Source organism: Protobothrops mucrosquamatus, unplaced genomic scaffold (genome assembly GCF_001527695.2).
Source record: "Protobothrops mucrosquamatus isolate PMUCROS unplaced genomic scaffold, P.Mucros_1.0 scaffold94, whole genome shotgun sequence".
NCBI lineage: Eukaryota > Metazoa > Chordata > Lepidosauria > Squamata > Viperidae > Protobothrops > Protobothrops mucrosquamatus.
In genome coordinates this window covers 521,692-538,095 of record NW_015386469.1, presented here as the reverse complement: position 1 = coordinate 538,095, position 16,404 = coordinate 521,692, and the positions used below count along the sequence as shown (strand labels likewise).

Here is a 16,404-nt window from a genome sequence, read left to right as displayed (position 1 = left end):
AGAAGATTGTAAGGAGATGAAGATATCTGGAACATTTCTTTATATAACAAAAGAACATTGATCTATAGATAGAGAAGCATTTTCTTGAGAGGCTGATTATTTCAATTCAGCTATTACCTGGTAAAGAGCAAGAACATTTGTTATTTTAATCAATGTCAAACTTTTAAGTTTTTGGCCTTGTAATGGCTTCCAAATATTTCTCCATTACTCATTACACCCGAGGTCTTCAAACGTGGCCCTTTTATGAATTGTAGACTTCAACTCCCAGAATTCCTCAGCCAGGCATGCTGGCTGAGGAATTTTGGGAGTTGAAGTCTACAAGTCATAAAAGGGCCACGTTTGAAGACCCCTGCATTACACCATCTGTTACCTGGAACACTGCAATGTGCTTTACATGAACTGTCCTTAAAGACTATTTTGGAAGGTACAATTGCTCCAGTGGAGCAGGAAATGTATTGAACTGAGCTCTGGTGGCACAGTGGTTAGAATGCAGTATTGCAGGCAAACTGCCCACAGCTAGGAGCTTGAAATTGACTCAGCCTTCCATCCGAGGTCACTAAAACAAGGACCCAGATTGTTCAGGGCAATATGCTGACATTGTAAGTCACCTGGAGAGTGCTGTAAAGCAAGTCTAAGTGCTATTGCTATTGCATTGTAAGCTGCCCAAAGTCACTTTGGATAGCAAAATGGATGGCATATAGATTTAATATTTTTTAAAAATGTTTCACATGCTTTGATATGCCCATGTGATACCACTGCTCCATAAACTGTACTGGTTGGCAATGACCTTCTGGATACAATTCAAGGTGCAGCTTATCAAGTATAGGTAGTTCTAGATATCAGACTGGTGGACAGCTTCTGCCTTCTAGGATCAACTATCAATAGTAAAGAACAATGCAAGTTGGTTTCAGAATTAGGCAGTGCTTTTTTTCTAAAAAAAAAAAAAAAGTGCCGGAACTCACACACGTCATACAACCCGCCTTGTCTTATCCTACAAGGTTCCATCCAAAAAAGGTGCTGGAACTCCGTTCTGGGCATTCTATGAGAAAAAAAAGCCCTAGAATTAGGTATCCTACGCACAATTATAAGTCTGAATCAAAGACTTTGGAGAACTTGTAAACTTAACACTTAAACTTACAAACTTTAATTTGTATTTTTATTGTGTGCTCCGGTGAGTGCATTGATATATAGTCTTGCTAATGGAAAGGTCTGCAAACTTCTCCAGCAGGTTGTATGAAAAGCATGGTGGGATTGTCTGCAAAAAGATTAACAAGCTGAGAACATTTGATAACTGCTCTACCCTAAAGAGAGTTGAAGAGTTTCATTCAGGATGGAAATCAATCATGGCCGGAAATTGAGTGAGGGCGTTTTTATCCAAACCAATTTTTTCAATCTTGATAACGTTGAAGTTCAACTCTCAGAATTCCTCTCCCCAATAGATGGCCAGGGAATTCTGGGAGTTGAAGTCCACACATTTTTAAATTTGCCAATCTTGAGAAACCGTTAAAACGCTGACATCCAAGCTACGCAAGTTCTGATTGGGAGCCCTGTTAGCTGGGAATTTTGGAAGTTGAAGTCCAGACATCTTAAAGTTGCCAAAATTGAGAACTTCCGGTTTACCGGAACATCTTCAGAAAAGCCAGTTCGACCTGGGAAATTGAGTCGCGTTTCTTAAATGCGGGGGGGGGAGGGCTACCGAGGGCCCGCCACGATTGGCTTCAAGATAGGATATGGCATCAGAGGAGGCGGAGAAAGCAAACCGCGAGGTTAGGTAGCAGCGGAAGCGGGGAGCAAGTTCTCTGCCTCGCTTGGTGTTGATGTAGGGTGCGAACGTAGCGGCCGCTAAAAGGACAGTTGTCCCCTTGGACGCAGAGATGACGAGTGACAACCTCAAGGCGCAGCGGGCCGCCCTGTGGTCGCGTCGATTCGCTCTGCTATACGCGATGGGAGTGTGGACGGTTATTGGGTATTTCGTTTCCCGGTCAGTGCGTTTCAGGGAGATCCCACTGCAGGAGAAGAAGGATCTGCCGCCGCCACCACCGCCACTCGGTATATCCCGAGCGCCGTATATAGATAGATCTTGGGCCCTGGGGAGGTAGTTTTTCGCCTCCGAGTGTTTTCTACGGTTGAATTATTTTGTTGGCTAAACCATTGTTTATTTAAACACAGTTAATTGAATAGCTTGCAACAGTAACAGGGTTCTAGACTTAGTCCAGGGGTAGGCAACCTCGGCTCTTTTATGACTCATGGACTTCAACTCCCAGAATTCCTGAGTCAGCATAGCTGACTCAGGAATTCTGGGAGTTGAAGTCCATGAGTCATAAAAGAGCCGAGGTTGCCTACCCCTGACTTAGTCCATAACTCCCAAACTGCCGTGGTTAAACTCATGCCACACGAACCTAAGCGAAATCGTCCGCATTGTGGCTTAGGGCGATAGGCGTTCCTACTTAGAGAACATTTTTGAACATTACACTCCTTTTCTTTTGGTAGGAAGCAGCTTCTTTATAAAACAAGTGAAATTGAATGGCTTTCTCGGACCATTGACTTCCCTCCAACATAGTACGCTAAGCCATAATTGGTCTTAACTGGCGTTATTCGAATAATAACTGGCCTTAGACAATCCTGAATTGCAAGAAACAGTATACAGAGGTTGATAATATACAATGAAGTGCCGAGTATGTGAAGCCAGTTACAAACATGCCAGGCCTGCTATTCTGGGTTAGCTTTAGATACAAAGGCATTGAGGGAGGGAAGAGCAAATCTGAAAAAATTAGGGAAAATGTTTATTTTCCTGAAGGCTTTTGCTTTTCCCCCCATTAAACTGAAACATTTCAGATAGATTAAAAACTAAAATGAAAATTTTAGAATAATAGATGCAACAAGAAGAGGTGTTCAGAATTTGAATACGGTAGACAATGTCCAAAGAAACAACCTATGCAGGGAAACTGCTTGTGCTTATTTCCTGAAAATAAAGATATGTGGTCAGAGACATAATTTTATATGATTTTGATAGTTTCTTCTGTTTTAAACTATTATTTTTAGCCGAACAGTATTAAGTGATCTTAAGGTTGCAGTTGCAGTTTACAGTTTTGGTGTTGACAGATTTAAAATGGATTAGGGTAAATTAGTAAACCCAAGTGTCTCAATGAATCATATGTTTACATTTAACATGCTAAGCACAATACAGTAATTTTAAGTAACCCCAGGTATGCATAAGGCAGTTTTTTATGTTCTAAGACTACCAAACTGAATTTGAGTAAAGGATGGTAAGAGAATTAATATATTTTATATTTAAAATTTCTGCCCAAACTCTTATTTTTTCCTGGAAAAATGTTTAATAAAAAGAATCTCTAATTTTGAATTATAGTTTATATCTCATTGGCTCAAAATATGCTAATATGCAAACTTTCACACTGTAATTTTAGGTTAAGCATATTCAAGAAATGCTGTATAATGAATAATTGATTTTTGTACATTTTAATGTGTCATTTTTTTTATTAAAGCAATGCAGATGAAGTTAATAAGACTTTGAAACTTCATTTGTTTTGTAAAAATAGAACTCACTCTTGTATAGTCTGACCACCTAGAATTCTTATCTTTATCCATTTAGATGACAACGAATATTCCAGAAATGTTTGACAAGAGCAGAAGATCAAGACTGAAACTGGATTCACATTAACAGCAAAAACTAGTTCATCTGTTTTTGTGCCATATTCTTCTCATTTGCATAATCAAATGCTGTCACTTTTTTATAATAATACTGGGAAAGAAAAGTAAATTATATTGAAAAAAAGAGATTATCACAGTGTCTATAACTTATTGAAGAGTTGCATGAGATCTGACTTTGAAATAACAGTAATTTGAAAATAGTATGTTCTGTCAGCCTATTATGAGACTTTAGCCCTGTTTCACCTTCATGCATTTGAATATATTGTATATAATTTTATATATTTTCTTTTGCTTATAATTTATTTTTAATATCTTTTCCTGAAATTCTGCTAGCATGTGTTTGAAATCATAAAGACTAAATATGATTGATTCCTTATTTCCTCTTACAGAAACTATAAATATTTTTCCCATAGAGCTTAGTGTTTATGATAGCTATCTTTGTTTTCAAGGATAGACAATTTCTGTAGCATTTACCTCTGATGTTGAAATTGGGAAAAGATGTTAGTTTCTGAATATAGTAGAAGTAACTTTTGATCTTGCAGGTTTGAAATCCTCCCGATTGCCAGATACACTTCAGGCTACACATTGCTGATTTCATGACAAGGAATACATTTAACTTTTTTGAAGAAGAGTTTTAAAAGGTGTACAGTATGTGATATTTTGGACTGTTTTTTTAAAACTATGGTGGCATATTCCTTACCATACAGAGTTTCGGGAAGGCTTGTTTTCTTCACCCCTACCTATTTCATTTTTCCACATACTTGTAATGCAGACATGTCAAACTCGTGACGTCATGTGACGTCGCGCAACGAATTGGGACAGTTTTGCCATTGCCGGCAATGGGGTGGTCGCAGTTTCCACATGACACATCTGGCCTGCAGGCTGGCAGTTTGACACCCCTGTTGTAATGGAACATTTTATAAATGTTTTGTTTCTGAGTCTGAATAAGACAAAGTGTAGTTCAACAATGTTACATAGGAAATGTAGTTAAGATACTCCACCTTAATATTTTGCACAAAGTCATCTCTAACTGGTTTAGTATGCTTATACAATGCACAAGGTGATGTGAAGGTTAATATGTAAAAGCATAAGAAAAAGCTGAAGCAAATATATCTGGAAAAACTCTGAAGTTTGCCTAATCATGATAGGTTTATGAGTTCTATTGCTACTCTGTGCCTTTGAGCATTTGCTTGATTGTTTGATGGAAGCTGGCATTTTTAGAATTTGCAAACAACCTCAAGATAATGGTATTCAATGTATTTTGGACCTCAAACATTTTGTTTTAAACAATGATACAAGCAAAATAGAAATGTGAAACTGATTTTTCAGTGTTGTGTAATTATTAACAAACAATATGATCTTAATATAAAGCTATATATTACAACATATAAAAAGGATGAAAAGTTTGGGAACCTGTAGACACGACAACTACTGTATATATATATATTACTTGTAACTCTTCATCAACGCAGCTCTCTGGAAAAAAGACTAGTTCAGTGGCAGACAAATGGTATAAAACATAGCATTATAAAGCAAACCTAAACTATATATGCTCCCCCAAACTGCATCTCCAATACCAAATTGCTTATAAGCTATCTTTACTGAACTTTGTCAATTCTAATGACCTCAAAGCAGTTTTTTATATTGTGTTAACTACAGTTTATAGTTTTTAAAAACTACCAGTTTGAAAGAAAAAAACAACAGATTGAATCTTGTTTTTCCTAAGATCACACAAATAATTAGAGTTTTACAAATTTGATAAATAAAATCTGCCAGGCTGGTACTAGCTCACCATTTCTTACAGTGATTAATGTTTCCTTCAGTATTTTATATTTTATTAGTTATCTTTGTAAATTTTTATATATTAAGAATGATTTATATTCTCGAGATAGCTTTTTAACCTTTATTAAAAATGCCTTCCTTGGATACAAAAGAACTCATAAAATTGTCTCAAATTTTCCATTCTTGAATAAAGAGATAAGAGAAAATAATGACCTTGTAACTCCAGATAGAGAATAACAGAGTTGGAAGGGACCTTGAAAGTCCCCTTGCTCAAGCAGGAGACCTCATACCGTTCTGGACAAATGGTTGTCCAATCTCTTTTTTAAAACCTCCAGTGATGGAGCACCCACAACTTCTGCTGGCAAGCTGTTCCACTTTCAGGAATTGTCTCTTTAGTTCTCCTTGCTAAGTTTCCATCCATTAGTTCTAGTCCTGCCCTTGTGCTTTGGAGAATAGGTTGACCCCCTCTTCTCTGTGCTAGCCATTCAAATATTGGAAGACTGCTATTGTGTCACCCCTAGTCCTTCTCTTCGTTAGGCTAGACATACTCAGTTCCTGCAATCCTTCATATGTCTTAGCCTCCAGCCCCCTAAGCATCTTTATTGCCCTTCTCTGCACTCTTTCTACAGTTTTGACATATTTTTTGTATACAGGTAGTTCTCGACTTATGACCATAATTAAGCCCAAAATTTATGTTGCTAAGTAAGACATTTGTTAAGTGAGCTTTGGCCCATTTGATGACCTTTCTTGACATAATTGCTAAGTGAATCACTGTAATGGTTAAGATAGTAACAGAGTTGTTAAGTGAATCTGGCTTCCCCATTGGCTTTACTTGTCAGAAGGTTACACAAAGTAATCAAGTGACCCTGGGACCATCATGAGTCAGTTGCCAAGTGTCTGAATTTTGATCACATGACCATGAGGATGTTGCAACAGTTGTAAATGTGAAAAACGGTAATAAATCACTTTTCAGTGCCATTGTAACTTCGAACTGTCACTAAACGAACTGTTAAGTCGAGGACTATCTGTACATCTGGATGAAACTGAACATATGGATCAGTTTCAATTAGGGTTTTGCCCAGGATATAATGCTGAATTCACTTTGATTACCTTGATGAATGACCTATGCAAAAATTAGAGGTAAGAAATGTGGCCTTCCTAATTCTCAGTGACTTAATACCCTCGATAATGGTGTGCTTTGAGACCATCTGATGTGGATATGCAAACAGTACTTTGCACTGTCTCTCTTTCTTGTTGCTGGGTGTGTCCAAAAGATGGTGTATGGATTACTATTTGACATCCAGGTCATTTACCAGTAATGTCACATGGGTTTTTTTCTTTTCCCTTTTGCTAAGTGAAACTATTAGGTGAAATCATTTGGAGCACTGGAATGGATTGCCATCAGTGTGTTGGAGAGACATCTTCTCCACTTTGTAAGTCTAAGGAGGTTGGTGTTTTGGAAGATAAGGTTATTCATGGGCTATATCAAGAGTTCTCCAACCTTTTTGGCTTTGCAGACCGGGGGAGGGGACGGTTCTGCGCATGCAGTGCACAAGCGTGCAGCTCCATTTGCGTGAGTGGGGATGCACCCATGCACTTGCCCACCATTTCCATGGCCTGATTCCAAATGGTTCAAGGCCTAGTAGTGTGCTGTGGTCTGGGGGTTGGGAACCCTTGGGCTAAATAGCATACTCAGACTAAATCAAGCTAAGTTTAACTTGCTGCTGGTAAAGAAGAAGCTTAGGTAAAGCCATTCTGAATGGGACTAACCTAGAAGAAGCCAGGTCCGCAGTTTGAGAATGTTCCTTAACCTCCAGGTATTGCTAAACTGTTAAATATAGCACCCAGCAACCCTTCCTGAGCTGATTGGCCTTAATGACAATTATCTGTGCACCTTGGTTATATTGTAACTTCACTAGTATAACCCACTTTATATGGGATTGCCATTAAAAAGGGACCAGAAATTGCAATCTTAAAAAATGTGGCTACCCTTTTAACCAATGCAAGATAGAGGGATCACCAAGGGCCTGTAATAAAAAGTTTGTACTGGCTTCCAGTTGGTTGCTGAGTGTCCTTTAACAGGCTGTTGACCTTGAAAGTAATAAACATCTTAAGAGTCTGCAGGATTTTCATTTCTTGCCTGGATACTTAGATTAGCATTTTGAGGACATACATTCTGGCATCCTTGAAAAACTTTTCTCCCGCCTGGCTTCCAGGATATAGAAGGCCCTTCCTAAAGAAGTATGTTTGGGGGGCCCGTCCACGTATTGTTTAGGAAATGATAAAAATCTATCTCACCCATCTTTTAATTGGCCACAAAATTGACTTTAAGGATATTTATTTTAATTTCACCTCTGATTTTAACAGCATTGTTTTAAAAGAGTATTTTGAAGTATAAGCTGCCTTGAATGTGCATGGACATAAAGGAGGAATAATTGGCAAATAATAATGGATTTAATTTATTTTCTGGTTTTACTAGGGATGGTCACAACTTTAATATAGATGAGAGTATTGAAACTATCTATGCAGAATCCAATCTGCTTGGAAGAATAAATCTCTGGTACTGGTGACCAACTAAGATTGGATCCTGCAACATATTCTGGGACATATATATTTGCCTTCATTCATAAACTACCCGTGATTCAGTATTTTCCATGTATATTTTGCTACATTGTTGGCAAGTACTATATTGAAATGGATCTCCAAACGAATAATGATCAATATGTGTTAAGTTTTCATGGAGTTATTCAGTTTCAAACTCTGCCCAAAGGAAACTGAATTCTGAAATTCTGCGCTCTCATGTGGAATAGGAGCTTCGCGATACTCTATTTTATGGCCCTCTAATGAAGAATTTCAGAAGGCCCTTGGATTCTGATACTCTGAAATTGGGAGTTGCATATTCATAAGGGCAAAAAAATAATACATTTTTCTATTTATCACTGCTCTTGCAGTGAGAATGGGTGTGAGAATGAACATGATTGTTGGAAATTATTTCCTGCATGCCATTGGCTCTTAAAGAGAAGGGCCACTGCACAAGATGAGAAAAATATCTCTGTCCCTTTGGTCTGGCTCAAGATGAGAAGGATTTTGATAGACTTGAATACTGGGCACTATCTAACAAAATGAAATTCATTGTGAGAAAAGTAAGGTTTTACATTTAGGCAAGAAAACCCAAATGCATAGGTATAGAATAGGTGGCACTTGGTTCAATAGTAGTAAATGCGAGAATGATCTTGGAGTGGACAATCACTTAAATATGAGTCAGCAGTATGCTTCAGCTGCTAAAAAAGTCAACACAGTCCTAGGCTGTATTAACCGGTAAAATCAAGCTCACACAAAGTGTTGTTAATACCACTTTATAATGCCCTGGTAAGATTACACTGGGTATATTGCATCCAGTTTTGATCACGATATAAAAAAGATGTTGAGACTCTAGAAAGAGTGCAGAGAAGGGCAGCAAAGATGATTATGGGCTTGGAAGAATGATACACGAAGAATGATTGCAGGAATTTGGTATGTCTAGTAATAAAAAGAAGAACTAGGGGTGACATGATAGCAGTGTTCCAATATCTCAGGGGCTGCAACAAAGAAGAGAGAGTCAACCTATTCTCCAAAGCACCTGAGGGCAGGACAAGAAGTAGTGGATGGAAACTAATCAAGGAGAAAAGCAACCTACAACTAAGGAAAAATTTCCTGACAGAACAATTAATCAGTGGAACAACTTGCCTCCAAAAGTTGTGGGTGCTCCAACATTGGAGGTTTTTAATAAGAGATTGGGCAACCATTTGTCTGAAACGGTATAAGTTTCCTGCTTGAGCTGGGGGGTTGGACTAGAAGACCTCCAACTTCTAACTATGTTATTCTGAGTCGTGAATTACTTTCCACGGAGCCATCTGTACTATTTTTTCACTTTCTGAGGAGTTTGCTAATATTCTCCTGATTCTGGCCCAATTTGGAATAATTTTGGGAAAGATTAGAAAAATCAGAAGAATTCACACGTTACACAGACCACGAGCTTGTGGAGAGGAAGAACCGAGATCTTCCCGTAGAAACGGCGGATTTTCAAGCATTTCGATACGGATGAAACTACCATCGGCAGGTGAGCTACAGAAAGAGAGGGCCTTTTCTTCCACTCGGAAAGTAACTGGAATAGAAAATGCAATTTATTTGACTGGTGCAAACTTTTAAAAAAGTCCTGCCATTTCTAGTACTGATGCAGAAGAAAGACGGGAAATAAAAGAAACTGATTTTTATTGCTAGGTGTTTAGCTTCGTGGAAAACGGGCGCGCTTAAACATCGCGGATTTCCATCGCAACTATCACCGGTATTTAACCTTGGCAGATTCCCAAATCCTATGCAAGGTTGAATCGGAAAAAGTTATATGGAAAAAAGACCGCCGGGTGAGGAATACATTACGAAGTCGAAAAGGCACCTCGGCCTACAGCATTTCTTTTTGGCTGCCGGGAAACATTACTTTTTACGAGAAGCTTTAATTAGAATCAGAGGATATTGTAGGGGACGCGTTAAGTTTTCAGGGAACTCAGAATCGCGGGATAAACCCACGTCTAAAAATTATATATTTATAGCTCAGTGTGGGAAGGAAGCAGTGTTGCTTTGCTTCCGGTCTAGGACGGAAGTTGTGCTCGGCCGCTCCGGATTCCTCTGAGCCCGGCGTGATGAAGGCTATCATCCAACGTGTCACTCGAGCCAGTGTGTCAGGTGCGCGGGTGCCGTTTATGTTCCGATTCCGTTTTTTGTGAGCTGCCCAGCGCCAGCGTGCTCGCGTTTGCCCCTCGACGCGGTGGTTTAGAGTCTGTGTCTTCAGCCCCGGCATGCCGGCGGGGCTTCTCGTGGCCGAGCTCAGCCCCGCCATCTTCACCGCCTTCCTCCGCGGGCTCCTTCAAAACCCACCGCCTGGTTGCTCAGTTATTAAAGGGTCTTATGTTTCGTTAAGCCCCGATTTGGCATGAAATGTATCCTCACGTTGGACATTGCAGCGAATCCCAGTTGTTTGCAGCATGTCCATGTGGTTCATGTATTTGTCCACATCCATCCTTTATCTTTGAAGCAACTTTTAAGTGTGAAACAAAAAAAAGGAAGTGTGAATAAGAAGTCCTAAATCAGTGGTGGCAAATCTATGGCACGGGTGCCAGAGGCGGCACTCAGAGCCCTCTCTGTGGGCACGCGTGCCGTTGCACCAGTCCTAGGCCTTCAGCTGGGTTTTATAAAACCTTTTCGCTTTAGGCCTTCACCGCCATGTATATAAAAAAAAGGTTCAGTCAATCAGTCAATTTCAACTTCTTGCGGAAAAAAAAAAAGATCTTGCAAAGTTGGAATTGATTGATTGAACTTTTTAGTCCCATCCGGTCTGCTGTTATCACCGCAGCCACGCCCACCCAATGGGCCACACCCACCCGGCGCTCGATGATGCATAAGTGGGTTTTGGGTTGCAGTTTGGGCACTCAGTCTCTAAAAGGTTCCCCATCACTGTCTTAAATTGTTGATTTGTTATCCTATTACACATATGCAAGGTGCTCTATAGAGAATGGTAATTTGTGACGATCAGCAGTCTCTCTTGTTTTATACAGCATGTGCAAAATTTATACACTGATGTGGCTGACATCTTTAACATGTTTAGATACATGGCTTTACTTTGCAAATATTTAGCGTTTTGTATGTTTTCCCACTGTAAACTATCAGCACTGAAAAGAATTTAAAGAACTAAGCCCATAGTGCTGCAGGTAAAAAATTAGGAGGACATAGGAATTCCTGTAAAAAATAATTAAAGGAAGCGATGCTGACCGTGGCATCTGAGGGGGATGAGCCTAGTGACTGATTGATTATGTATTTATATTTCCTATTTCTTAATTTGTCCATTGTGTGTGGAAGAGTGTATGAGAGTGTGCCATGAGATAACTTGCCTCAATTTTCAACTCTTGCATTTGTATTTACTTTAGAAATAGGAGACTTGCCATGAAGAGGTTTGCTTAGTTTATTTAATTTTCTTTCTTTCCTTACTCCCTTTGAATAAAATGTCTTCAGAACAACATATTTGATAACATGCACGTCTTTATTTAAGCAGAAGTAATGTCCTAACGTGATTGTGTAGAATGTTCAAAAGATTTTACATTACAGTATTTAATCATTTTATTGTATCATGAGGGTTTTTAAAGCATAATGTCTGTACCTTGTATGTTTATTATTTATAATGTTTTTATCATTGTAGAGTAAATCTTCACAAATTACCATAAGATAAAAATATATAAATCAAAATATATAGGGGGACATAATAGAAACAGAAAATACACTCTGGACTCTAGCAATGAAAAACAGTGAAATGTTTGGTAGAATAAAGACAGAAATAAGAACTGTTTATATGCCATAAGGATTATTATTAGATTTAATATGAGTACAGATATGAAAAACATTTGAACTAGTTTAGAATTCACCTATCCCCTTTAATGTGTGGACATTATTGAAATATCCTATTGATTAAACTAGGAAGTTAACCATATATTTTAATTTTCTTTGTTGTAATTGGTTGGAACTTGATGCAGTGACAGCAAAATTTCAGAAAAATGTTTATTCTAGGGTAGACTGTTAAAGGCTCCTTTTGATTTTTATTTTAAAAATATTAGTTGCCAGTGAATATGCAGAATTGAAATGAAGAAGTGACATTTGCAAGCATAAGTGAAACTTTATGGAGAATAATGTTGTTAACTTTCAAATGAATAGGTTCAGGCTTTTTCTGTTTACTGTACCTTAAGAGCTATGTCTACATTGTTAGTTGCCTCTCCAGAATACACATTTCTCACCATTATTTTCAAGATAATTTTTATAAACGTATCATTTCCACAAATGTTGCAAGACATTTCCATTGTGGTACTTTTCTGTAGCATTCTTAGAGAAAAACTTTGGCAGGTCAGAACAGCATAGCACTTTGTTAGGAAGTCTGTCTAACTGTCCAGAGAAAAGTAGTAGCAGCATTAAATGTCCTACTACAGACTGCAGAGTGACTTAGAATATACAGTAGTGGCCAAAATTGTGGAAACCTTTCGGGAAAAGTGTACAGTAGAAATGCCACCTTTGGTTAAGTTTCCACCAATTTTTCTTCTAATTTCTTTCTAACTGTAGCCTTGTTCACTTAATAATACTATTTTACATCGCTTTCTGGGCAACCAATGAACTCTGCACCATTACTTTAATTTTATTACATTTTACAAGCTCACTAAATGAAAGAACACAAAAAAGCCCAACCAACTTGATAGCGATCACATAACACACTGACAAATGTCCTCCTCTCAGCTTCAATACATGACATCAATAACTGAATCCTACTGTGATCTGATTGGCTCATTGCCAAAACAAGATGACACCTGATTGGCTCTTTAAACACTCATGCTCATTGGCTACAATCAGATGAAGGAAAGCTACCTGATTATCAACCTAAGCAAGATGTGCTTCCTTTTTCTGGTTATTTGGCTATAACTTTTCATAGAATACAGTACAGATAATTGAACAAACTTTGTTGTATTACACTCTTGATTAAATTATCTTTCCATTGATATACTACTCCAAAAAAAGTGGTGTTATTAGCCATCAAACCTCAAAAATACACTTTCCCCAAAAGGTTTCCACAGTTTTGGCCACTACTGTATTTGCCAGTGTAATTTTACTAGATCCTTATTTTTATGATTGGCTACGGTAAATTTTCATGAGTGGGCACCCTGCTATGACAGTGATTTTGTTACAGTATCCACAATATTATCTCAAAATTCTGTGTGTACCCATCAATCCAAAAGGTTTGGGAAGGTCTGTAAGTAAGTCCCTGACTTACAATTGTTTAATGATGGTCCAAAATTAACAATTGCCTGAAAATAGTGTAAAATTAATTACAAATACAAGGCTTGTAAAACACTTCACAAAATGTTGCATCACCATGCCCACAATCCACAGATCGCGATTTGGGTGCTTGGCAGCCTGTCTGCACTTATAACTGGTTTTCAAGTGCCCCGCAATCCTGTGACCAGCTTCTGTAATCTTCTCTGTCAGCTTCCCCAAAAAATCAATGGGGAAGCCAGAGGGAAGGTTGCAAGCTGCTGCTACCTGCTGAGAGGACTCCCTCTCATCTTTGGGAATTGGCTAAAATAGCTAGTTGCCTAGGGAAGCTCTAGTTCCTTCAGTGGGGTGCAGAAAAGGAGCTCAAATCCTGAAGATTTGAGCTTCTTTTCTGCAGTACACTAGAGAGTGTCCTTCCTGCACATGGAGAGGAGCTGAAGTCCTTCAGTAGGTTGAAGAAACAGAACTCAGATCTCAGGATTTGAGCTCCATTCCTGCACCTTGCCAGAGGAGTTCCTTCCCATGCAGAGAGGGGAGCTGAATTACTTCGGCAGGTAACTCTTGTCAGCCTCTGTACTCTAGAGACAAAAGAGAGCTGAAATCCAAGCAGAGAGCAGAAAAGCAGTGTGGTAAGATGATGAGCATAAGGTTCTTTGGACAGATGGTGGAGGCTCTGGGAAGCCTGGAATGGGCTGTGCGCAAGCATCTCTGCTCAGGGACTGAAAATCCTGCTTGGATTTCAGCAGGGAGAATTTCAGCTCCAGAGCGGAACCTCCCCCCTCTCCCTGCCCCCCCCCGCCGCATCCCATGCTCTTTACCTGAGACTATCTGCTTAATCACCTGGGATTAAGTGCTCAAGTGCCCTCCATTTGCACAAGTGGAGCTTCACGTGCAAGCGCCCTCTGCTTACACACAAACCACATTCTTGTGAGTGGAGGGCACGCACGCCACTCACACCAATGGAGCTGTGTGCGCACATGTGCGCCTGCCACTCACACGCCTCCCCCCCTCGTGCTGTCTTGCTTAACTGGTTTGCTCAGCATTCAATATTTCCGTCTCAGTTGTGGTCGTAAGTCAAGAACTACCTGTAAAGTCTCCTTTGAGTGGATTGGTTATATCAGCAAAGTTTTAAAGAAGTGTTTTTTTAAAATATTTTTTAAAATTTATATTTAATAAATATAAATAGCCTTATCGGTGAGAGTGGCAGCATATAAGTTTAATAACAAGTTAAATAAATAGAATTATATGCTGCCCTGTCCACCTATAAGGCGACTCTGGGCAGCTTACAAACAGTGAAAAGATAAAAAAGATAAATATACAAACAATTAAAATTTAAAATGCTATATTTAAAGCTAGAAGCAAGGAGACTGACGTCACAGGGATAAGACCTTTTTACTCTGTCAGCCCACTTCACTGGTGAGTGCCCCCTCCTCGGAACCCCAAGCCAACTGGCAAAACTAGATTTTGATACCTTTCTGGAAGGCCAAAAGGGTAGAAGCAATTCTCGCTTCTGGTGGTAGAATGTTTCACAGGGTGGGGCCACAGCGGAAAAGCCTCTTCTTGATCCCACCAGTCAGAATTCCTTAGCAGGGAAGGGGTCTGCAGCAGGCCCCTTCCACAAGGATTAGTGAGGTGAGCTAGCCCCTTTTGATACCCTAGACTCACCCCATAAAAGGTTTTGAAGGTAATAGCCAACACTTGAATTGGACTTATGAATTTCCTAAAGCATTATCCATTAACTACTTGTTACAGATTCACTCTCGTTGTTGTTTTCACCATTAACATGGGTATGGGAGCACAGATTCACAAGGTGTCCTTGCTGTGTCTGGCACAACAAATGTGAGAGGTAGCCCTACCTCTGTAGATAGATACTTATTTCTTATATGGGGATTGCATGACAATCTACAATGAAGGATTAGATCAGTGGTGGCGAACCTATGGCAAACGTGCCAGAGGCAGCACTTGGAGCCCTCTCTGTGGCACGCATGCCGTCGCCCCAGCCCTGCCCCAGCCCCGCCTCCCCCCGCAGCTCCCTCCTCACCAGCAGCCCCTCTGGAGGAAAGTCGCCCCCGGCGTGGCCCACACGGAGCAGCGCAGCCAAGGACATAGCCGGGCAGCAGGGACAAGACTCCGCCCTCGCGCCCCATAGCATGCAGATGATGCTGTGGGGTGTGGGTGGAAGGCGTGGCTGCCATGGCGCTCCAAGGCTGCCTGGGTGATATGCTGCGGTGGGCCATGGAGACGGTGCGTGGCCCTGCGGGCAGGTGGGCAGGGGGCGGGTGGGGGCGGAGCAGGCAGGGCAGGAGACCGAGCGGGGGCGGGGGGTGGTTTTTGGGCACTCGGTCTCTAAAAGGTTCGCCATCACTGGATTAGATCCTTTCAGCAAGAGCATCTTACAGAATTTATTTTCACAGACATGAATTATATTGTGATGTTTTTACTGTTATAAATTCTCTTGTTGACACTGTTACACATCTGTCATTTCTCCCTGTTATCTTAGCTGTTCTATATGTGGGTGGTTTATCAATCCTATCTCTAGTTCCTCTCTGAATATGAAGTGCCTTACTTCCATTGGGTACCCCAATAAAAAAAATCTGTTAGATAAAAGTCTTGGGGAAGATTAGATAATGATTGAAGATGGAGGACACTAAATTATTCAGCTGAACAATTTATATACTGTATAGCTAGAGAATTCCTGGAAGCCTGGTACTCAGATAAATCAGCCATCGATAAACACATAGACATAAACAACATTCAAAAGAGAAAATCAACAAGCCAAAAAGAACCTTTTCCAGCTTAGCCCCTATTAATTTTGGCTCATAATTTCAGATCCAGATGAGTGAAACTTTCCTAAATAACTTAAATTTTGAGATTTACTTTGGAATTTGTTGACCTCTTTTGATTCAAAGGGAGCAAATAAAGTAACTGAAAAAAAAGTTATTAAATAGCAAATGTAAGATTCCAGTTTGCAGAACTTTCCCCCTCCCCCTCCAATATTCCCTACTAATGGAGGGGAAGATTGGTTACAATCTGGCTATCTTGAATGTTATCAAGACAGTGTGGGTTCCTCATACATCCTAGGCTCGATGCTGTAGTCTTAAAGGATGGATATTT

The 16,404-nt window shown here is 39.8% G+C and overlaps 1 protein-coding gene and 1 long non-coding RNA gene across 2 annotated transcripts in view; both read left to right on the top strand.

Annotated features, from left to right (window-relative positions):
• The first annotated feature begins 1,770 nt into the window (after positions 1-1,770).
• On the top strand, positions 1,771-4,990 carry LOC107284461. Its single transcript, XR_001548815.1, has 2 exons — positions 1,771-2,049; positions 3,611-4,990. It is a non-coding gene; the product is annotated as an uncharacterized LOC107284461 (long non-coding RNA).
• Positions 4,991-10,085: 5,095 nt separating this feature from the next.
• DTD1 (D-aminoacyl-tRNA deacylase 1) overlaps positions 10,086-16,404 on the top strand; it is a 29,558-nt gene continuing 23,239 nt past the window's right edge. Inside the window, exon 1 of the mRNA XM_015812521.2 lies at positions 10,086-10,170. Within this exon, the coding sequence (XP_015668007.1) occupies positions 10,128-10,170 (43 nt within the window). The 5' untranslated portion in view covers positions 10,086-10,127. The remainder of the gene's footprint in view (positions 10,171-16,404) is intronic.